This window comes from Rhinolophus hipposideros (assembly GCF_964194185.1).
Source record: "Rhinolophus hipposideros genome assembly, chromosome: X".
Taxonomy (NCBI): Eukaryota; Metazoa; Chordata; class Mammalia; order Chiroptera; family Rhinolophidae; genus Rhinolophus; species Rhinolophus hipposideros.
The window spans coordinates 51,669,704-51,694,695 of record NC_138046.1 but is presented as its reverse complement, the minus strand read 5'-3'; the positions used below and the strand labels follow the sequence as shown (position 1 = coordinate 51,694,695).

General features: G+C 38.4%; 1 protein-coding gene across 2 annotated transcripts in view; it reads left to right on the top strand.

Annotated features, from left to right (window-relative positions):
- NRK (Nik related kinase) overlaps positions 1 to 24,992 on the top strand; it is a 184,789-nt gene that overhangs the window by 112,657 nt on the left and 47,140 nt on the right. For both annotated transcript variants that reach the window (XM_081043133.1, XM_081043132.1), the window contains exons 8-14: positions 324 to 454; positions 2,108 to 2,162; positions 16,923 to 17,001; positions 18,085 to 18,260; positions 19,788 to 19,851; positions 20,266 to 21,424; positions 22,937 to 23,044. In XM_081043133.1, coding sequence (XP_080899259.1) covers positions 324 to 454; positions 2,108 to 2,162; positions 16,923 to 17,001; positions 18,085 to 18,260; positions 19,788 to 19,851; positions 20,266 to 21,424; positions 22,937 to 23,044 — 1,772 coding nt within the window. The remainder of the gene's footprint in view (positions 1 to 323; positions 455 to 2,107; positions 2,163 to 16,922; positions 17,002 to 18,084; positions 18,261 to 19,787; positions 19,852 to 20,265; positions 21,425 to 22,936; positions 23,045 to 24,992) is intronic.

The following is a 24,992-nucleotide window of genomic DNA, read 5'->3' as shown; positions in this document are numbered from 1 at the left end:
GGTGGCAGGTCCAAATACTACATATGTTATCACTTCTGAGGTTCAGAGTGTACTGATGGAACTTTATTTTTAATATTCATGGTAAACATTCAGCCAAACCTACTGTAGATTTATAATAGCACTGCTGAGTCTCTTTCCAAAATAAATATCAGAAAAGGCCTATTTCCCAGTATTCCTGGAGTAGGCTTCATGGTAAAGTTTGCTGGGCTGGAATAAAAATCTGTTATCCATTGTGGCTTTTGTATTGGCTTTCCAAGTTAAAGCAATAACTTATTGAGTTTTTGTTACTGATTAATTATTTTGACATATGCTGAATTTTGCAGTGGATTTCGGAGTGAGTGCCCAGGTGAGCAGAACTAATGGGAGGAGAAATAGCTTCATCGGGACACCATACTGGATGGCACCTGAGGTGATTGACTGTGACGAGGACCCAAGACGTTCCTATGATTACAGAGTAAGTGTGAAGATTTAGATAGTGGGAATCAAAATTTGGAAAGGACTTTTGAGTAATGTTTACTTTAAAGTGATAAAATAAAAGAGTTAAAATTCAGACAGCAACTCTTTTCACATTAAACGCTAATAAGAGAAAACTAACCACTATTCCAATATGTGGTTTGATTACATGGATAAAAATAACATTTTCTAAGAATGTAGACAAAATAGACAATTGGGAGTTACCCGTATTTGAGGAAGAATGTCTAATTCATGTTGCTTGCAATTTCTTGGTAAAATATAATATTATGTGGCTTTATATGGAATTTAACTTTCAGGGAAAGAGGGCTTTGCAAACTTAAAAATGTATAAATGTAAAGTCAATTATTAATCCCCACAGTCACCTAGCTCCAAAAAGAAAAAAATAATAATTTGATTGCTACGGATAATGGAGAAAATACTTGGCATGGTTCACCTTCTAACCACAGAAGATCAGTGGAATATACAAATTAAGTAATAATTCATGCTATTTATTAAAATTTCCACTGAAGCTGAAATTTGGACAATATACATCTATGTACACATTTCAAAAAGCTGATGTGGAAGGAAAACTCTCCATTTGCTATAGACTTGGAAAACCACACTCACTCTCCGCATCATAAGTCATCCAAACAATTCACTGTGGTTTTGTTGTGTGGAACCTAGGACTGGATACTTGAAGTTGATTAATTCAAGTTTCATCTCTTTCCCTTTTCCCTTAAATGCCCTCTGCTTGATCTGCAAGCAGATCTATTGAAAGCTTCTATAGTGTATAGTCCAGTGCTATTAGTAGCTATGGAGACTATAGAAGCATAATGTTGTTTAAGTGGCCTTCTGTAAAAATAATACTTTGTAGATGTAACTTTCTTATAGTCTTCCAAGGATTTTCACCCATATTAATGATTTACTTTTAATTTTTAGCCCCATGTAACTGAAAGAAAGCTTAAACTTAGATCACAACAAACTTTTGAAGCTAAGAGATCTATAAAATGAGGTTCTAATAATTCAATTAACCTGGTTAGGAGTCATCCAGCCAGACAGTGTACCTCTAGCCTTGTGCTGTTTCCACATTCTAAAAAACAAAGTACAGTTAATAGTCATAAGGATAATTTCCTAGAGCCTCCTTGAATATAATTTCCTAAAATTATAATAATTCTATCCTCAATTTACTATATTCAAACAACTGCTGAATGTATACATATAATTTAATTAAAATTTATACCAGCACTATGAAGTGGATACCATTATTATCTCCATTTTACATAGGGTGAAATTGAAAGAGAGTTAAATCATTTATCTAAGATGGCAAAGGTAGTAGGTCTATGTGATAGGAAGGACTTCTTTACAACAAGTTCCTTTTGGTATTTCAGTTAAATCAACAATAGCAATACATCAAAGATAAATTTTCTTCTCACTTAACCCCATCGCATATCAAATTGTGTAGTACAATACAAGCTGGTCACAAGCTCAGATAATGTCTTCCTATAACATCAGTCTGTAATAAAGCTTCATTATAGAACACCCATAAAACAGCTCTGGCATTGACTCCCCCCAAGCAAAAGATTGTTTTGAGATTCTAAATACTATAAATTTCCCATTTTAAGTCACATTGTGGGGGCCATCTTTTCCTTTGCAGAGTGATGTGTGGTCCGTGGGAATCACTGCTATTGAAATGGCTGAAGGCGCTCCTCGTAAGTAAAAATGTTTGATATTTATTAAAAGTTAGGGAATACCATAGGCTATTTCTGTTTTGTTTGCTCATTTATACTGTTCTTTAGATTCCACAGATAAGTGAGGTCATATAGTATTTGCCTTTCTTAGTCTGACTTATTTCTCTTAACATCTCTGGGTCCATCCATGTTGTTGCAAATGGTAAGAGAAATAGGTTAAGAGACACAGAGAAAAAACAGATGGGGTTGCTAGACAGGAAGGGGGGGTTGGGGATGGGGGAGAAAGTGAAGGGATTGGAAAGTACAAATTGACAGTCACAAAATACTGATGGAGATGTGAAATACAGTATAGGGAATATAATCAATAATGTTGTAAAGAGTATGTAGGGTGCCATGTGGGTACTGGACTTAGCAAGGGATCACTTCATAGATTGTATAGATGCCTGACCACTGTGTTGTACAGCTGAAGCTAAAGTAGAATAGTATTGAATGTCAACTATAATTAAATGTGTGTGTGTGTGTGTGTGTGTGTGTGTATGCATAATCACGGGATGGGGTTAATAGACTTGGAGGGAGCCTTATCACTTTGTGAGGGGTATAAATGTCTAATCATTATGTTGTTTTGTAAACCGGAAACTAATATTTTTTAAAAAGTTAAAATTTTAATTCATTTAATAATGAATTAAAATTGAAAAAAACATGTACAAATCTGCCACTTGTACCAGTGAGCTTGTACTGGCCACACAGGTGCCACACTCTGCCAAATTGTAAATGATGGCCTTTTCAGTGATTACCAAATGCTGTAGTCAGAATGGCCAGATATGTCTATAAAAAGTCTGTGCTTTTTCTCTTTTATGTATCTTATTTTAGGCTGATTGAGTGTTGTTTAAATTTAGCCACAATAGTATTTGGTCCTGACCAAGAAGAATCTAAAAGTGTTCTGATACATATTGACTGGTGGAATATTTAGAACATTTACAGTCATACACTATTACTATTTCAGACTGTGACAGTTGAGAAAATCTTCTAGTGGTTCATTGAAATTGAGCCAATCCTCAATAGTGTTGGAAAGTAAGCTTTCTTTTTCCCTTTGGAGTAAATCCAGCTTACCTTTGGTGCCTTCCTTGCTCTTTTCAGTCAGTCCAGTACCCTTAATAATTCAGAAGGCTCCATTTCCTCTTGTTTACCCCTCCTCTCAATCATTTAAATGACCTGTCAGCATCCTGTTTCAAGCTACTGCCTTCTGGTAGGAAAGCGAAAATGGAATGTGAACTTGGGTATAAATGATTGACAGCCATTTAATGTATGGCCCCATAAGCAGAGCACATTTGCTGTCTTAATTACCTAAATGCAAAGCTGTAAATGAAAAACACACTCCTGGTATTGTTGGATGAGAAGTGAGAGAAATGCCTGGAGTGTGTGATGGGGGTACGGTAGGGGAGTAAAATTGCTTTGCTTCTCCCTCTCCAAGCAAATCCAGTAGGTCCCCATGTTCCTGCATGATCTGTGTGCAGTGTCCACACACCAAGCTTTATAAGTTTGGACTATCTTAGTACTGTGTTTCAATGCCAATGGGGGGCAATTTCAAGGAAGTAAAATATTAGTAATATAATTTTTAAGAATTACTGGTGTCCTTTAGAATTTCACAGTAGGGGTTAGGATTAAAGCTGGGATAGGTGTGGAGATCAGATTACCACTGCTTTTCTTCTAGTGTCCAAAGAGTCTACAAAGTGCCTATGTTGGATGAGTAAAAAATAAATGATGTAGAAAATTATACATGCTACATATGTAAAATTGAAATGAGACTGTGAAGATGCATATTATTTTTCATCATTGCTAGATTATTTCTCTGTGAAAGAAATATGCTTAGATAACGTTAGATTGAGCAGCGGCTTCCCCTCCTCGTCCTCCTCTTCCCATTCTCCTTTTCCTTCTCCTTTTTATCCTTCTTCTTTTCTCTCTCTCCCTCTCTCTGTCTCTCTCTCTCTCCCCTCCTCCGTCTCTCCCTCCCTCCCTCTCGCTTCCTCTCTCTCTCTCTCTAAATACACAATATGGTACTTCATATTAGTATGATACATGTATTTGATTAGGATTCATGGCTGCATCAAGTAGTACATTTTATTTTCTATTGTTTCTGAGCATTCCTCAGAAAACATCTTCTCAAAAAGTAGCTTTCTACATTTTGCAGATTTGTACTTCTTGGTTCACTTTTTTGGTTTCATATTTTATTCTAAAATATTAAATCATGGGAGAAAACAATGGTAATGAGCAAGCTCACAGGAATGTGGACAAGGAGTTTTGCACAGAGTAAACAAATGGCAAACTTCTTGCAAGAGAAGGGTGAGGACCAGGAGATTATTAATTCACAATGAGAGAAAATAGGACCAGCATGCCTGAGTAAGTGATTGGAATGGTGCAACTTTGGTCATGAGCAACTTGAAATAGCCACACTGCTAAAAAAAATGAGTCTTTCACAAGTCTCCTTTATTGCCTGAAGTATTAACTTTTTATGGAAATTATTGACATCAGTTTCACTGCAGAAATACTTCAGGTTATGATAATTATCATCTCAGAGTGTTTGGCCTTCCAATGTGGTAGTTCTGTGATAAATGCCTCTGAGCTCCAGGTCACAAAATTCCCTTCTTTCTTTGGTGAGTCTATCTCAAAGAAGTAAAAAGAGGGAGAATAACTTTTCACTGAAAGGGTGCTGTAGGGGCTCTCAGAAGACAGAAGAGCTGGACCACTGCTCACCAAGATCTTCTTAAATCCTTAGGTTCTGTGTAGAAATTCAAACTTAATAGGTCTTCCTTCAAACCAAGACCAGAACATTGCTAGTAGTTACCTAAACATCAGACTATCATAGGCCAATTAATACTGAATAGATGGCAGTTCCTAGTTTCTCTAAATGTTATAGAAAAGTGCATTGTTGTTTGGTGGAGAAACAGAACAGTGTTGACACTTTGTTCTAACTCTCCTTCCTTGTTAAGGACCTACATCAGCCAATTCAACCTTAATCTAAATCATATCTTTACCTATTTTAGTGTTCTACTGGGTGAGGTATAGAATATTTTTAATACTGTCAGCCATGCATGTTTATATTCCTAATACTATTTCCTATAGTATCCGTCCCGTACACAAGCATAAATCTTTACATTAGTGTCTCGTGACTCAAAATTACTACCGTCCCATCAGGAGAACCATTTGTTCAGTATTCAGATTTCTTCAAATCTCAACATATTTTATGAATGAACCACATTATTTAAACTAATTCAATTTACCCCAGTTTAATATTTCCGACCCATCAGGAAATATATTTTATAATTAATTAATGTATTTGTTTTTTTTAATTTTCCAATTACAATTGACATACAATATTATATTAGTTTCAGGTATATACCATAGTGATGCCATGTTTATACTCATACATACCAACTCTTCTTTATCCACTCAACCATTAATGGACACCTAGGTTGCCTTCACAACATGGCTATTGTAAAGAATGCTGCAATGAAAATATGGAAGCACACATCCCTTCAAAGGAACATTTTGGGTTTTTTGCATAAATATCTAGAAGTGAGATGACTGGATCCTTCTTTGTCTCTTGTTACAGAATTTGTTTTAAAGTCTATTTTGATTTCAGGTGTAGAATTCTCTATTACATCATCTATAAATCCCACTGTGTGTTCACCACCCAGAGTCAGTTCTCCTTCCATCACCATATATTTGATCCCCTTTACCCTCATCTACCACCTCCCTCCCCGCTTACCCTCTGGTAACCACTAAACTATTGTCTGTGTCTATGAGATTTTGTTTCTCATTTGTTTGTCTTGTTCTTTTGATGATTTTGGTTTATATACCACATATCATATGGTAATCATATGATTCTCTGCTTTTTCTGTCTGACTTATTTCGCTTAGCATTGTACTCTCAAGATCCATCCATGTTGTCACAAATGTTCCTATATCATCTATCCTTACCTCCTAATAGTATTCCATTGTGTATATGTACCACAACTTCTTTATCCACTCATCTATTCAAGGACATTTTGGTTGTTTCCATGTCTTAGCCACTGTAAATAAAGCTGAAATGAACATTGGAGCACACGTGGCTTTATGTATAAATGTTTTCAGGTTATTTTGGTAGATACGCAGGAGAGAGATTGCTGAGTCATATGGTAATTCTATTCATAATTTTTTGAGGAACCTCCACACTGCCTTCCACAGTGGCTACACCAGTCTGCATTCCCACCAACAGTGTGTAAGGGTTCTTTTTTCTGCACCGCCTATCCAACACTTGTTACTATTTGTCTTGTTGATGATAGCCATTCTAACTGGGGTGAGGTGATATTTCATTGTGGTTTTTATTTGCATTTCTCTGATGATTAGTGATGTTGAGCATTTTTTCATATGTCTATTTGCCATTTGTATGTTCTCTTTGGAGAAAGGTCCCGTCAGGTCCTATGCCAATTTTTCAACTTGGTTGTTTCGGTTTTGTTGTTGCATGAGTTCCTTGTATATTTTGGATATTAGCCCTGTATCGGAGGCACTGTTTGCAAAAATCTTCTCCCATTCAGTAGGTTGCCTCTTTATTGTGTCGATGGTTTCTTTTGCTGTGCAGAAGCTTTTAAGTTAGATATAGTCCCATTCATTTTTTTTAGCATGTACTTCCCTTGCTTTTGGAGTGAAATTCATAAAACACTCTTTGAACCCAAGGTCCATAAGTTTAGTACCTATGTTTTCTTCTATGCAGTTTATTGTGTCAAGTCTTATGCTTAAGTTTTTGATCCATTTTGAATTAATTCTGGTACATGGTGACAGATAGCAGTCCAGTTTCATTCTTTTGCATTTGGCTTTCCAATTCTGCCAGCACCATTTATTGAAGAGTCTGTCCTTTCACCATTGTATTGTTTTTGCTTCTTTGTCAAAAACTGTCTGTCTATATTTATGTGGGATTATTCCTGAGTTCACAATTCTCATTGGTCTATGGGTCTGGTTTTCTGCCAATACCATGCTGTTTTGATTATTGATGACCTGTACTATGCTTGCCCTGTACAAGCTAAAGTCAGGGAGTATGATACCTCCAGCATTGTTCTTTTTTCTTAAGATTGCTTTGGCTATTTGGGGTCTTTTGTGGTTCCAAACCAACCTGATGATTTGTTGTTCTATGTCTTTTAAAAATACCATTTGGATTTTGATGGGGATTCCCTTAAATCTGTATGTTGCTTTGGGTAATTATGGCCATTTTAACTATCTTGAGTTTTCCAATCCATGAGCATGGAATGTCTTTCCATTTCTTTGTGTCTTCAATTTCTTTTAAAAATGTCTTGTAGTTTTCAGCATATAGGTCTTTCACATCCTCCGTTAATTTTATTCCTACGTTTTTTATTCTTTTTTCTGCAATTTCAAAAGGAATTTTTTTTTCTGAGATTTCATTGTTAGTATATAGGAATGCAGTGGAATTTTCCACGTTGATTTTTTACCCACCAACTTTACTGTATTCGTTGATTGTTTCTAATAGCTTTTTGGAGGAGTCTTTAGGGTTTTCTATATATAGGACCATGTCATCTGCAAAGAGTGACAATTTATCTTCTTCATCCCCAATTTGGATGCCTTTTTTTTCTTTCTCTTTCCTGATTGATCAGGCGAGGATTTCCAAAACTATGTTGAAAAGCAGAGGTGATAGGGGACAGCCCTGTGGTGTTCCTGAACTTAAAGCAAGGGGCTTCAGTTTTTCACCATTAATTATGAGATTAGCTCAGGGGTTGTCATATATGGTCTTTATTACGTTAAAGTATTTTCCTTCTATACCTATTTTATTAAGTGTTTTAATCATAAATAGATGTTGTGTCTTTTCAAATGCTTTTTCTGCATCAATTGATATAATCATATGATTTTTGTCCTTTATTTTGTTTATGTGATGTATCACATTGATGGCTTTGTGTATGTTGAACCATCCTTGTGCCCCTGGGAGGAACCCCAATTGTTTGTGATGAATAATCTTTTTAATGAATTGTTGCTTTCCATTTGCTAGAATTTGGTTTAGGATTTTTGCATCTATATTCATCAGAGATATTGGTCTGTAGTTTTCTTTTTATGTCTTGTCCTTACCAGGGTTTGGTATCAGAGTAATGTTGGTGTCATAAAATGAGTTAGGGAGTACTCTCTCTTCATCAATTTTTTGGAAGAGTTTGAGCAGGTGTGGTGTTAGATCCTGTTTGAAGGTTTGGTAGAATTCACTAATGAAGACAGGTGGTCCCGAATTTTTGCTTTTGGGAAGGTTGTGGATGACTGATTCAATTTCGTTAGTGGAGATCGGTCCGTTTAGACTTTCTAGTTCTTCATGGTTTAGCGTAGGAAGGCTATATGTTCTAAGAACTTGACCATTTCTTCTAGGTTATTGATTTTGCTGGCATATAGTCCTTCATAGTATTCTTGGATCATCCTTTGTATTTCTGTGGCATCCGTGATAACTTGCCCTTTTTCATATCTGATTTTGTTTATTAGTGTCTTCTCTCTTTTTATGTTAGGGAGCGTAGCTAAGGGTTTGTCAATTTTGTTAACCTTTCCAAAGAGCCAGCTCTTTGTCACATAAATTTTTTCTATTGTCTTTTTGTTCTCTATTTCATTTAGTACTGCTCTGATTTTTATTATTTCCTTTCTTCTGTTGACGTTGGGTTTCATTTGTTCTTTTTCTTGTTTTTTAAGGTATAACATGAGGCTATTTATTGGAATTTTTCTTGTTTCTTGAGATATGCCTGTAATGATATAAATTTCCCTCTTAAAACTGTTTTCACTGCATCCCAAAAATTTTGGTAGGATGCATTTTCATTCTCTTTTGTTTCTATGTATATTTTGATCTCTCCTCTAATTTCTTCTTTGACCCGGTGGTTCTTTAAAAGTTTGTTGTTTAATCTCCATGTATTTGTGGTTTTCCCTGCTTTCTTTTTGCAGTTGATATCCAATTTCAAAGCCGTGTGATCAGAGAATATGCTGGGTATGATTTCAATCTTCTTAAATTTGCTGAGGCTAGTTTTATGTCCCAATATATGGTCTATCCTTGAGAATATTCCAAGTACACTAGAAAAAAATGTATAGTCTGATGTTTTAGGATGAAGTGCTCTATAAAGGTCAATTATGTCCATTTCATCTAATGTGTCATTTAGGGCTGCTATTTCATTATTTGTTTTCTGTTTGAATGATCTATCCATAGCTGTCAATGATGTATTTATGTCTCCTACTATCATTGTGTTTTGGTCAATTTCTCTCTTTAGTTCTGTTAGTAGTCGCTTTGTATATTTTGGTGCTCCCTGATTGGGGGCATAAATATTGATGATTGTTATGTCTTCTTGTTGTATAGTCCCCTTTACCATTATGAAATGTGCATCTTTGTGTCTTGTTATCTTTTTCACCGTGAAGTCTTTTTATCTGATATCATTATGGGTACACCTGATTTTCTCTGGATACCATTTGCTTGGACTGTCAACTTCACCCTTTCACTTTGAATCTGTACTTGTCCTTGTGGCTGAGATGTGTCTCTCGGAGACAACATATGGTTGGGTTTAGTTTTCTGATCCAATCTGCTACTCTGTGTCTTTTTATTGGTGAGTTCAGTCCATTTACATTTAGGGTGATTATTAATACGTTAGGATTTCCTGTCATTCTATCTTTAGTTTTCTGGTAAGGCTGTGTCTCCATTGTTTCTTTGCCTTTTTGTTGTTGTCTATTATTTCTGTGTGGTGGTATTCTATGATGGTTTCCTCTGTTTCTTATTTTATTGCAGTATATATTTCAGTTCTGGTTTTTTTGAGTGGTTACCCTTAAGAATATGTAAAAGAAAGTTTGATATTTACAGTATTCCATTTTCGTCAGCATGCTTACTTTCTCAATTCCCATATTCCGGTTCAGGCCTTTACTCTCCCTTTTTTTATTTTGCCACAAATTGTCCCTGTTGATGGTGGTCAAATAGCCTCCTTTAGTATTTCTTGTAGTGCAGGCTGTGTATTAGAAAATTCTCTCAGCTTCTGTATGTCTGGAAAGGTCTGTATTCCTCCTTCATATCTAAAGGATATCTTTGATGGATATATTGTTTTTGGCTCATAATTTATTTCTTTCAACAGTTTGAACATTTGGTTCCATGCATTCCTGGCTTGTAGAGTTTCTGCTGAATAATCTGATTATAATCTAATGGGCTTTTCTTTGTAGGTTAACATCTTCTTTTCCCTGGCTGCCTTGAGGATTCTTTCTTTGTCGTTGATTTTAGACAGCTTCAATAAAATGTGCCTTGGAGAAGGCCTGTTGGGATTGAGGAAATTATGTGTTCTATTTGCTTCTTGGATTCTAGGATCCAGTTCTGACCACAAGTTTGGGAAGTTCTCATCAACAATTTGTTTGAATACATTCTCTGTTCCCTTCTCTCTTTCTTCTCCTTCTGGTATGCCCATTATTCTTATAGTGCTCTTTCTGATGGAGTCAGAAAGTTCTTGTAGAATTCTTTCATTTCTTTTAAGTCTGAAGTCTCTTTCTTCTTCCATGCATTTCATTTCCAGGTTTCTATCTTCAAAGTCACTGATTCTTTCCTCCATCTTGTCAACTGTACTACCTAACCTGGCTATTTTCTTCTTAATTTCTTCTATTGAGTTCGTAATCTCCAGAAATTCTATTTAGTTCTTTTATAAAATTTCAATCTCTTTGGTAAAATGTTCATATTGTTCTTTGATTGTGTTTCTGAGTTCATTAAACTGCCTTCCTGTGTTTTGTTGCATCTTTTTTAGTTTTTTTTTCAGAACTGCAATCGTGAATTCTCTGTCATTTAAGTCACATATTTCCATATATTTAAGTTCAAATTCTGGAGATGTTTTACTATCTTTCTGAGCTGTCTAGTTGCCTTGGTTTTTCATGGCAATTAATAAGTTATTATGTCTCGTCCTAGACATCTACAGGAGTGGGATCTGCAACAGGTTGATAGGAAGATGTCTTTCTTTTGTTTTCCAGTACTTGTTGGTAGAATGTTTTATTTTCTCTCTGACTGCAGCCTTTTTTTTCCTCTCTCACACCGTATTGCTGTGTTTTCTCTGCACTATTCCAGCTTTTCACACAATAGAGGGATTCTCTGGTAGGCGGGCTTCTCCTCTGTTACCAGTTTTCCTGGGTCTTAGGGCACCACGTTTCTTTGGGGATGCAGAGAGGTTTTGAAGTTACAAAGCTCTTCTTGCACCAGATTCAGAGCCCATGTATTTCAAGTAGTTCTATTTACTCCTGCAGGGATCCGCTCAGATAGGTGGGGCCAGGGGTGGAGTGAATTGCAAGAGGTGGCCCAGAGCAATGGCGTGGACCACCACCACAGCCAGTCCTGCTTCCACAGCTCCTTCCCCTTTGCTGGAACTTGGTGTGCTGTGAATCTGTGTCTGTGGACCACAGTATTCAGAACTGCAAATATTCTGTTCTTTTGATCTGATAGTGCTACTGTTCTGCTTCTAGCACTGGGCAGGTGGGGGCGGACCCAGGTCTGGAATGGTGGGGAGGGAGCTGCTAGTCTCGGTGCCTAAGGATTCCGTTCTCTGCTCGGCAGTGAAGGCTTAAACCACCATTTTCAGCCTTCTCCCCTCAGTCTTTGCTCCGAGGTCTCTGCCATGAGCATTGGATTCAGCCCTGTTATATGCTGTCCCTTGAGCCCTGTGGGCCATAAATGGAGCCCTAGCAGTCCGAGTTCTTCCTTCTCCCACAGCTGTGGTAGTGCTGGGATGCAGGGAGCTTGGAGCACTGAGCTAGGTCTGCATCCTGTGCCTGAGCAGCTCTGTGGGCGCACTTGTCCTTTCCCTTCTCCTTCTCACGCAATTTACCAACCTTTAGGTCAGTTCAATAGTGAGAGTCTTCATCTTGCCTGTCTGCTGTGCAGGGTGTCCTTTGGAGTTATAGTTTTTCTATTTGTTGTAATTCCAGGGGAGATTTCCAGAGGCTCACCTCACACCACCATTTTGATGACTTGTTCTTAGTTTTTTAAAAAGTACCTCTAAAATTCCTTGTAATACTGGTTTGGTGGTGATGAACAATTTTAGTTTTTGTTGTCACTGTTTTTTTGTTTGGTTTGGTTTGGTTTTTTTTATCTGAGAAGCTCTTTATCTGTACTTCAATTCTAAATGATAGCCTTGCTGTGTAGAGTAATCTTGGTTGTAGTTCCTTGTTTTTAATCACTTTGAGTATTTCATGCCAATGCATTCTGACCTACAAAGTTTCTGTAGAGAAATCAGCTGACAGTCTATTGGGGCTTCCATGTAGGGAGCTTTTCTCTTGCTGCTTTTAAGATTCTCTTTTTTTCTTCAACCTTTGGCATTTTAATTAATGTTTCTTGGTGTGCGCTCCTTGAGTTTATCTTGATTGGGACTCTCTGTCCTTCCTGAGCTTGTATATCTATTTCTTTCACCAGGATGGGGAAGTTTTCCCTCATTATTTCTTCAAATAGTTTTTGAATTCCTTGCACTCTCTCTTCTTCTGGTATCCCAATGATGAAAATGTTGGTATACTTGATGTTGTCCCAGAAGCCCCTTAAACTGTCTTCATGATTTTAGATATTTTTTCCTTTATGCTTCTCTGATTTGTGTTTTCTGCTACCTTATCTTAAATTGCTGATGGGATCCTTTGCTTCATCTAATCTATTGATTCCCTCTAATGTATTCTTTATTTCAGTTATTGTGTTTTTCATTACTGACTGGTTCTTTTTTATGTTTTCTGTCTGCATTGTTTGTATGTTTGTTTCCTATCTCTTTGTTGATGTTCTCCCTGAGATCATTGATCATCCTTATTACTAGGGTTTTGAACTCTGCGTCTTGTAGATTGCTTGTCTCCATTTGGTTTAGTTGTGTGTGTTTTTCTGGAGCTTTGTTCTTTCCATTCATTTGGGACATGTTTCTTTGTCTCTCTATTTTGGCCACCTCCCTGTGTTTCTTTCTATATATTAGGTAGAGATGCTTTGTCTCCTAGTCATAGTATAGTGTCCTTTGTCTCCTAGTCATAGTATAGATGCTTAGTCTCCTAGTAATAGTATAGTGTCCTTATGTAGGAGTTGTCCTGTGGGACCCAGTGGTGAAGTCTTATAGGTCACTTGAGCTAGGTGCTCCAGGTGTGTCTCTTGTGTGGGTTGTGTGCCCTCCTGTTGTAATTGAGCCATGGTTGTTGTTTGAAAATCAATTGGAGGGATTGATCCTCAAGCTGATTGGTTGTGAAGACTGACCATGATTACAGTGGAGGAGTGTTGTGTAGGGGTTGACCCTACAGAGCCAGATTTGTTTTAGCAGGGCTCTGGTACCTGTCTAATCTTCCCTTTGTATTTGTCATCTGTGGAGGCAGCCTTGTGGTACTCTGGCTCTGTTTGAATCTGGCCACTGGGCGTGCAGGCTCCTGGGCCTCATGGGAAGTGTCCCGCAACAGGTCAAGTTCTGCCACAGCCTGTGCCCTGTCCAGGGCCACCTGCAATGAGGCACAAAGCAATCCACAGATGGCTGCCACTCTCGCTGGGCTTGGAGGTGCTTGGAAGAATCAAATCTGCAAACCAAGGGTGGATGCCACTGGTGCAGGTTTTGGAGCTGCACAACAGAAGGTGCAGGGCGTGCTGAGGCCAGATGCTCCTTGTGAACTTTTGAGAAATTTTAGGAAAACCTGAAGCATGAGCCAAGACAGGCCTTTTGTATGGAAAAGCCACTGGAAGTGGCTTTAGGTGGGTCTCAGGGAATCACCAGTGCAGGGTGAACAGTGTTAGTCAAGTTGATGGAGACTCATATGGCAGCCACCTGCGTCTGCATGCCAGGAGTGGGGAGGACTCAACAAAGAAATAATGGCTTCTGCTCACCCTTCTCCCTGGGAGAAAGCTGCCCCACTAGCCCTCCTCCTGAAACCAGTCAATTCATTTCCTCCCTGTATGACCTTTCCAGCTGCTCCAGCACTGGAGCTCATAGGAAGTCAGTTTGTCAGTGAGTAAGTCCACGTATGGCCCCTTTAACAGGAACACCTGGGACTGCAGCCGCCCTTGCCTCTCTCAGCCACAATCTTTGCTGATTTTCACAGCCAGAAGTTGCGGGGACTTCTCTCGTTGGCACTGGAACCGTGGGCTGGGGAGCTGGGCTGGGGAGCTGGGCTGGGGCTGGGACCACTCCCTCCTAAAGGGACCCTCTGCAGCCAAGATATCCCTCACAGTTTTTTAAATGCCACATGTGGGTGTCGGACCAGACTGTTCCACATCTCCAATGTTGCTGCTAGTTTCTTGGTGACTTCTGTATATCCTTTGTTGTAGAATTTCAGCTAGATTTCAGGCAATTTTCAATGATGGTTGTTCTGTAGTTTAGTTGTAATTTTGAAGTGGTCATGAGAGCATGCAAGTACAGCATTACCTACTCCACCATCTTGACCAGAAATCCAGATATGTATTTTTTAAGGAGGTTTAAATGAATTATCCTTTAATGTTGAAAATGTAGGCAGTGTTAGGAGATATGGTGTGAAAAGGGCATTTATTGGCATTCCTGAAATTAAACCCTATAGGAAACCTCCACAATTGCTGTTTACCATAGCTTTTGTACCCACTTTGTACTCCATTGTTTTGTGGTCTTCTCCTGTCCCTGAATGAAAACTTACCTAGTCTATGCCCTAACGCTTGACTCCTGAAGATGTTAGTTGACTGAATGGTTCTCAGATGTTAATAAGTAACAATTGCATAATATTGTGCAAATTCACTTCCAATATTTTTAAAGGACAGAATCTAATGGCTGATTGGACACAGTAAGGGTATGGATGCTGTCAAATATGATCCTGAGCTTTGCAGTTTGGGGTTCATTCTTCCCTCAATTATAAACCTACACTTTCTATTAATTTATACCATGTATTTGAAACAAAACCCTGACCTTTGGACAATTGCTTTTATATCACTATAATGAAACTACTCTGGGGAGTATTTTTCTACTGCTATGACAGGCAAGTTTGGCACTGTAGCTTTTCAGGAGATGTATTTTGGGAGAGGAAGGATGACTTTAAAGAGGCATTTATATCAAATTTTCTCACATGAATGACACACATGTAGTGTTAGGTGAGATTTACACTATGGCTCTCCTTTGGGAATTTTTTGCACTGCCAGTTTTCTTTAATCAAAACACAAGAGGAAGTAATTGAAGTGAGACACATACTTAAACACTTATAGAAAAGCCCAGAACTCCCAAACCAATGAGGTAATGAATTTATATAGCACATATTGGAATAGGCTTTCCTTTGTGGGGCTGTGTTTCTGAATAAAGGAATGAAAGTCCAGTAATTTGGCACAGACTTGAAATGCCATACAGTTAAAATCTTTATTATAATATCATTAGCTCATATTTATTAAGTGCCTACTCTGTACCAGGCACTTTTACGTGTAGGTTTCTATTTAATCCTCACAGCAAATCTTTGAAGGAATTCTTGATATATTTCCCATTGCGTTTTCGTTTTTATGTGTTTTTTGTTTTGTTTGTTTTGTTTTGTTTATTGTGAAAGTGGGGCACAGATAGGTTTAAATCGGAGCTCTGCCTAAGGTCACAAAGGCAGACCTCTGATTTGAACCCAGTGTTCTTAGCCTAGAGGGTATGTCCTTAATAGTTTTACTATATCTACCTCTTTTCCTGTCATGTCCTGTGCAACAAGGGCAGTTTGGGTTAAGTTTTTAATCAAGAAACAAACAGAGACTTAATGCAGTTAAATCTCTCCGAAGTCCAGGGGTCTCTCAGTCTCAGAGGACTGGAGCCCAGAATAGAGCTGGCTGGAGGTTTTCATTGATAGGTCTACAACTACAAGAAAGCAACATTGTTTCTTACACGATCTGTGAGGCTCAGACCTCATAACAGAAAATGTTTATTCCAATCACCCTTTGTCTTTAAACAGCAGAAGCACAAGGTCCCAGGATGTTTTTACTTAAAGCATGTACCTTTTCAGGATCATGTCTTTCACATTGTAACAACTCAGTTGAGAGAAGTGGAAACAGGTGCAGGCCGAAAGCCAGAGCCGGCAATAGATTTTCCCAAGCAGGGGGAAGGGGAGGCAAGGCCCCTTCCCATACCTGTCCAAGGCAGCTCATTTGGGATCCCCACTTGGTTCCGCCTGGCTTAGGTTGTATCTCCCGTGAGATATCTTACGCGTCTTTGGCTGCAAACCATCTTTTGGGGACCAGACAGAGAGACTTAAGGTGTAAACACAAGGATGGAACAGAGTCCCAGAAAGGCACAATCTCACAAACTCTTCTTTCCTTAAGGAAAGACAACTTTCCTTAAGGAAAGTTGGCTAGGCTGTTGTGTGACTACATTTTCCTAGGAATGTCAGCTTCCAAAAAAGATTCTTCTCATCTTTTTAGAATACTAAATTATTTTTATACCTTGTTTTGCTTAGGTACTAATCTGATTGACTTTTCCAGTCTATAATTACCTATTCTATTTTTACAGCTATAGATACCTGCAATACAAAAACACAGAAAAGTGCTAGTCTCCACTTTTGGTTTACTTCTCTAGATATAAATAATCAATCACACATTTCAAAAATTTTATCTAGTGTAATTTATTATTGATGTGTCACACCTGGCAATAGTGAAGCTTTAGGATCTTTTATAAATGGCCATTTGCATTGAAATAAGCTTTTCCTGTAACTACTTTTTTTTTTCTATTCCTTAGTATCTATTCAACACAGTATGTGAAAGAACACTGAGAAGACTGTGGAATGAGGAGTATTCTCTGTGGTTACCCTTCTCATTCATTCTAAATTTACCTATTTTCCTTTGCAGCACTGTGTAACCTTCAACCCTTGGAAGCTCTCTTCGTTATTTTGCGGGAATCTGCTCCCAAAGTGAAATCCAGTGGATGGTAAAGACAAATGACTTAATATCCCAAACACATTAACATGGCATTTTTTTTTAACATGGCATTTTTTTTTTTCATGTAGCAAAGAAGTTTTCATTAATTTGGTCAGTCCTGTTTCAACATCCTTGTTGGGCAATATTTCCTAAATAACCAATGCCTTAAGCATTGGGTTTAAATGATTAGTTTTCATTAAGTGCTAGCTAGCCGACTAGAATAATACCCTCTAGAGTACGAATATGTTATGATGACACTACTGCCCTGGCATTAATGGCATATTCAGTTTTTCTCCAGTGATGAGATGGACCAATGGAAATTATTTGTAACATTTTTCACTGTACCTAGGTAGGTAGTCAGTGATTGTGATAGATAAGCCCGTTATTTGACCCATTGAACTAAACATCCATAGACAGAACTGGAAAAGAAGACTTGTTCTCCCAGGGTGCTCCAGGCCAACTAAGCTTGGGAACCCTTCTCAATAAAGCTTTTTGATCTAGTACTTGATGTTCTTGCTTATTCTTAGCATTTACTGCTTGCCCTCGTAGAAGTGGTGACTACGATTTGACTGCTGACATTCTTGCTTGTGATTCCATTTAACACCACAGATTCAGTCTTTCTGGTCACATCTGTTTTCATGGGTTATTTTATAAGATTAGTTAGGCCCAATAACACCCATTTTTGGATCATTATATCTATACCTCTTTAGTTCAAAGTGCGTTTAGTCAAGTGAAGCATTCAGGCCTCAATGTGTGACTGCTATGGGCTGACCAATCTAGTTTCATGGTCTACATATATCATATTTACTACTTAATTGCCATCCCACCATGTACATACTTCTGAACTCATTGAAGTCTCTACTATCATTTGGGTAAAAAAAATGCCAATTACTTATCTCCTCTGATGTTTGAATAGCATTGCTGTGCAATGTATGTTGTTGAGCTGCAGGATATTTGGCAATTGAAAAGACACCTGTAACTAGAGGCAACTCTCTCCAAAAACATGACTTTCAGAGTGGCATGTGGGTAGGGGTGGGCGGAGGTGTGGAAAGTCTGAGAATGCTCTTTAATTTCTTTGACTCATTTATTTTAGGTCCCGCAAGTTCCACAATTTCATGGAAAAGTGCATGATAAAAAATTTCCTATTTCGTCCTACTTCTGCAAACATGCTTCATCACCCATTTGTTAGGAATATAAAAAATGAAGGACATGTTGTTGAGTCACTAAAGAAGCATCTTACTGGAATCATTAAAAAGAGACAGAAAAAAGGTAGAATACATGAAATTTTGGTTTGTTGGAATGAATATTCAGATAAGAATGGAATTTATTTGCTTTTTCAGGAAAAAATATTTTTTTAAAAAAAATAGGTTGTAAGTAAAATTCTGAAGCCCTTGATACTTAGTGTTTCCACTAATATATCATGTGCACTTAATTCATTATCTCTCACCTGATCACCTATATGTTTATAAGATTATAAATTATTGCCAGTTACAAGTGGTAAGTATTCATATTTACAAAGACCTCCAAAGCCTCAAGAAGAATTATTTGATGTGCCAATTTTATTTAAAAAATAAACTCCTAACTAAAGAAATAAAATAACAAAGTCTTTATCTTCCGGTTCTTTTTTGGCTGACATTTTAACTCCAAAGAGATAAACGGATTTGTGATTAACCATTTATTGACTTTAAATTTTGAAGTCTATGCACCATACAAAGTTTGTTTTATGTACTAATCTCTAACTATAAGATATAATTAAATGAATTAATTTATACAAATAAAAGTAAGCTTCTATATATTAATGCCAAAATGACAGAATGGGTTTTCATCAAATCCAAAGGAAACTGCACAGAAGGTTGTTTCTACCTTATAGGTTGTATGGCATATTTCACATTTGATTTGGGGCACTATAGACAGGGTTGAGAGTGGTGATGGAATGGAAAAGGGGGAACCTGAAAAAGATAGCAGGTATTCTCAGATTAGCTACAGGATTGATTGCAGTGGAGCTTCTTCAATCTGTGTAATGATATGTATTCTATTTTAGAGTCAGAAGCAGCAGGAATTAGTTTATTTAGCCATGGCAGAGAATTCCTTGGATGAACATCACAAAAGCCAGCCAGTCTCAAATGGGTATAGAAAGATCCTTCATCTACTTGAGAATTTGCTAACTCCCAGAGTTGCAAGTTTTCCAGAATGTTACCTACAAGAAGTCACGTTTACATGGAGATCACATGGAAGACATAAATATAGTTGCCCTAAACATTTTAATATACAGAATTCAAAAGAGTACTATTTTGTTTGTGTTTATATTACAGTACTGAACAGCTGACAGGAAAGAAGTTGAACAGTTTCAATGTGCTAACTGTAAAACCCAGAATTTAGATTTTTTTCCCTTCTCATTGAAACAGCCAAAGATAGGTGTGAGCCCAAGCCATAAAATCCTTACATCTAGAGCACACACCTATAAGCCATGTTCACCAACCATCTTGAGTTTTTCTTGTCCCTTTCTCCCTTTGCCTTTCTCAATTCTTTCTATTTAAAACTGTAGCAATCAGATTGCTAAATTTTCTTCCCTATGCTCAGAGAAGTTAGTCTGTATTAAATAGCTGCACTGAGCTGCAAAAATGGACCTAGGAACTAAGATATTCTCTACGGTACCAACCAGGTATTATATGAAAGGTTACTTCTTGTCTGTGTAAATTCACACAATATCCTGTGCAATAAAAGGTGGAAATTGGATAAGCCAGATTAAATTAATATATGCTGATGGTTACGCATTATTTTTTCTTTCATATAAAGGAATACCTCTGATCTTTGAAAGAGAAGAAGCTATTAAGGAGCAGTACACCATGAGAAGATTCAGGTGCGTTAGACAAATTACAAATAGAATTTGATGTTAGCAACTCCTGTAAGATAGTCAGTTTCCGCACTGGACTCAGAAAAATTTAATCCTTTCTCATCAACAAATAACAGATCTCTACTTTCAAAAGATATTTGAGTGGAAATGTTGACGGAAATGTTTTTATTACTATTAAAAGATTCCTTAATTTCTGGCAATTGAATGATCAAGTCGATTGTTAGACCATTAATAGTGAATATGGTATTAATACAAATAAGATTTTAGACATTATAGGAATGTTTCAAGAAAGATTTACTGAAAATATCTTAATAGCAGAAAATACCCATTTTTTTTAAATAAAGCATTTCCCCTGAATGGCTTCACTCCACTCACAATTCTAACTGTATGGCAAGCAAACATCTGTATCTTTATTTCTAGAGGACCTTCTTGTACTCATGAGCTTCTGAGACTGCCAACTAGCAGTAGATGTCGACCACTTAGAGTCCTACATGGAGAACCCTCTCAGCCAAGGTGGTTACCTGATCAAGAAGAGCCACAGGTCCAGGCACTTCAGCATCTACAGGGAGCAGCCAGGGTGTTCATGCCACTACAGGCTCAGGACAACGCACCTAGGTGTCTAAAAGGGCAAACCCAGGCTTCTCAGCGACTACAAGGGGCAGCTCGGGTGTTCATGCCACTACAGGCTCAGGTTAAGGCTAAGACGTCTAGGTCCCTACAGATGACGATTAAGACACCTCCACGACTACGGAGGGCAGCCTGGATGCTCATGCCACTACAGGCTCAGGTTAAGGCACCGAGGCCTCTACAGCTACAGGCCCAGGTACCCAAAGAGCAGCAGGCTCAGGCCCAGGCATCAGAAGAGCCTCAGGATCTGGACCAGGTACCAGAAGAATTTCAGGGGCAAGGTCATGAACCTGAACAACAAAGGCAAGGCCAGGCCCCTGAACAACAGCAGTGGCAGAACCAGGTACCTGAACAGCATCTGGAGCAGAACCCTGTACCTGAACAGCCAGACTTACAGGAACAGGCTGCTGAGCCCACACAGGCAGAGACTGAGGCAGAGGAACCTGAGTCATTACGAGTACATGCGCAGGTGTTCCTGCCCCTACTGTCACAGAACCACCACGTGCTGTTGCCACTACATTTAGATACTCAGGTACTCATTCCAGTAGAGGGGCAAACCAAAGGGTCACCCCAGGCACAGGCCTGCGCACTAGAGCCCCCACAGGCAGTTGATTCAGTTCAAGCACTGATAGAGGGGCTATCAAGAGACTTACTTCGAGCACCAAACTCACATAACTCAAAGCCACTTGGTCCACTGCAAACCCTGATGGAAAACCTGTCATCAAACATGTTTTACTCTCAACCAGAACAGGCTCAGAAGAAAAAATCAAAAGTTTGTAGTCTAAGGCAGGCACTGGCAAAAAGACTATCACCAAAGAGGTTCCGGACAAAGTTATCACGGAGACCGGAAGAGTTTGAGCTCTCAGATTTAGAAGCCCACAGGCGAAGGCGCCAACACAGATGGGAGGATATCTTTAATCAACATGAGGAAGACTTGAAACAAGTTGCAAATGTAAGAGATTTTGATATTTTCACTGAATCAAATTTGTAGAGAAAATGTGCTAGTTCATACTTACGTTTTCCCTCTGTAAAACCAAATGAAATAAATGTTCCTTGCATCCCAGAGAAAATAAACTAAATAATTTATGATTCAGATAAATTATCCTGAAATTTCCAGATAATTGTGACTAAGTTTGAGAAAGAAAATTATGCTTGAATGATACAGGTAGTTGCTTAATATCTCTGTGGAGATACACCTTTAATTATTAGTTTTCTACCTATTATTTCCTTAATGAATAAAGGGACACCATGTGCATATTTAAAATAATTATTTGTATCTTTAAAAATTACTTTCAAAGTTCAAAATTTCTGATGTAACTTATTAAAAATAAAGACAGAAACAAACTTGGTTTCATTCCTCTAACCTCTAAGTCTTTTGGTGTATGTCTTTGAGTCAGTTGAACAAATGCTATTTCCCTGACATATTTTGTATGAGGAAATGTAAAAGCATCAAGAGAAGAAAGTCTTAAAATGGGAAGTGGATGTCTAGTCCCCTAAAATGTGGGATATAGGGAAAGAAAGAGACCAGATAGAAAAGGGGAGGTATGGGTCTAGAATGGTGATATTTGCCTGTAATTAGGGCATTTAAAATGCTAATGACTATTCTCAATGAGCTCTAGTAACAACTAGATCTAATGGGTTTTGCATTTGTGAAAAATACCTTTATGCATCCGTTCAAAACTCATAGTATTAGTAGCATGCACATAGTTACTGTTATTTAATGTTTTGAATATATTGTATATGTGAAAAGTCACTCTGACATTGAAGAAAAAATCAATAAATAATAGTTACTAATCACAGGATCTAATAGTTACTAATAATGACCACAGGATCTTATACAAGCATTCCTCTCTTTATGTGCCACTTTTAAAGGGAAAGTAAATTACTGATACTATAGTAAAAGTCATAGGTCTTTTGAAATAACTGAAAATTTATTAGAGTTTAGAGACATACATGAGTGCTTCAACTCACCAGGGGCAAAGAAAACATGTTTTCACTACTCTCTTAGAGTAGAAGAAAAATACTGATTGGCTTAAATGGGAAAACAAACTTTTGTAAACTCCCAGGGCTCAATTATGGAGAGCCCTGTATTATAGATCTTCCACTGCACAAGAGGACCAAACTTTGTAGTTACAACTGCATAGTAAATGTGCAGTTTGGGGTTATGAATTAAGCTTCAGACCAGAGATTCTTAACCTGGGTCTAATAGATGAGTTGCAAGTGGTCAATGATCCCCCTGAAAATATATGTGGACAAGTATGTCTGTATAAAGTTTTCTATGGAGAATCTGTAGCATTCCTCAAATTCTAAAAGAGATCCAGAACCAAAAACTACTAAAAACTACTGCTTTAATTAAATTTTAATACTTGAAAGTTACTCCTTTATATATCAGGATTATGGGGTTGCTCCTATAATTTGCATTTTAACAACAATTGAAATACTTATTTTCCTTTTCTTTCAAAAGGACAAAGAAGATGAATCATCAGACAATGATGAAGTATTTCATTCAATTCAGGCTGAAGTCCAAATAGAACCATTGCAGCCATACTTCCAAAATCCTAAAGGAAATGAGGTAAGTTTTTCAATATGTGTTGCTCTAACATTAATAAGTGCCTAAAGCAGTAGTTCTTAAACTTTTTGATCTCAAGATCTCTTTATACTCAACTGCACATAACTTTTTCATTGATTGTCTCTGTTCTATGATGTAATTTATGACAGGATCTGGTTCATCTAATCTGTGATTTATTTTCTTACACGTATGAAATAATCAAGTCAGTGCTGGTATCTAGGTTGGCTTTTATACTCATGACTATATTAATAGCTGTTTAGCACATGATACTAGTGAGGCTCAAGTTACAGTTTCAGTACTGTGTGGACAAAGCAGTATCATCATGGACAGCATTTTAACAGCTAGCCATCTAAAAGTTACTTGGTCACTAAAGACAACTAGGTGGATGGCTGAAGAACTCAAACATTCTTGCCTGGATGTCTGGTCAAGAAGGCAGAGTAGGTAAATGCTGTGCATGCAAACTCTCACGACTACATCAGAAATACAACTAATCTACAGAACAGCCATCATTGAGAATTGCCTGAAGTCTAGCTGAACCCAAAGCCCTACAACTAAGGAGATACAGATGAAGCCACCTAGAGACTGGTACTAGGGACAGAGACATGGTACACACTGGTCCGACACTCATGTGTGATCATTAAAAATTGGGAGGGATATCTCAGCTGTGGAGATAAACAGCGAGAAGTTGGGGGGTCCAAGCCCCACACCAGGCTCCCCAGCCCAGGGTTCCAGTGCCTGGGACAGAAGTTTCATAATTTCTGGCTGTGAAAACCAGCAGACATGGTGGCTGAGTGAGAAAAGTGTGAGTGAAGTACCAGGTGCTTCTCTTAAATGGCCCATCCATGGAATTACTCGCTGACAGACTCACTCACTCTCAGCTCCATCACTGGGGCAGCAGCTTGAAAAAGGCCAGGGATGTACAGGGAGTAACATATATCTGGCTTCAGGGTGAGGGCTCAAGTATCAGCTTTTCTCCAGACAGATAGTCTGAAAGAATCTATTATTTCTTCGTTGAGCCCATTCCTCACCTGGCATGCAGAAGCAGGAAGTCACCATATCTGAGTCTTCATCAGCCTAGCTAACACCATTTATTTACCCCATCCTGGTGATTCTGAGATCCTGCAACATCCAACTTTCTGGCACACCGAAGCTGCTTTCAGTGACTTTTCCATACAAATGGCCTTTCTTGACTCATGCTACAGACTGTCCTAAATTCTCTCAAAGGTTCACAAACCCAAACAAGCAGCATTTGGCTTCAGCATGTTCTATACTTCTGGCTGAGTAGCCCTAAACCTGACAATAGCTACAGCCAGCCTTGGTTCACAGCTTGGCCTCTTGAGGCACATCCAAGTACAGTGCAGATGGCAGCCATCTGAAGATTGCTTTGTGGCTTATTCCAGGTGACCCTAGGCAGGGCATAGGCTGTGGCTGAACTGGGTCTGTGATAGGGCCTCTCTTAGGAGGCCCCCGGGCTGACATGCCCGATGGCCAGCTTTAGAACCAGCCAAGCATCACCTGACTGCTTCCAAGGATGGCACACCAAAACGTGACACTGGACAAGGACCAGAGCCGTGCTAAAGTGAATCCTGTGCTGTAGGGTCAGCCCCTGCACAACAGCTCCTCCACTTTAGTCACAGCCAGTCCTCACAACCAGTCAGCCTGAAGGTCAATCCCTCCCACTGACATACAAACAGCAACCCCATGGACACACACAACCCACCCAAAGGATACATCTGGAACTCCTGACTCTGGTGATCAGGGAGATTGTGCCACTGGGCCCCACAGGACACCTATTACATAAGGCCACTCTACTAAGACTGGGAGACGTAGAAGCCCTACCTAATACACAGAAACAAACACAGGGAGGCAGCCAAAATGGAGAGACAAAGAAAGATGTCCCAAATAAAAGAACAAAGCAAAGCTCCAGGAAAAGAACTAAACAAAATGGAGA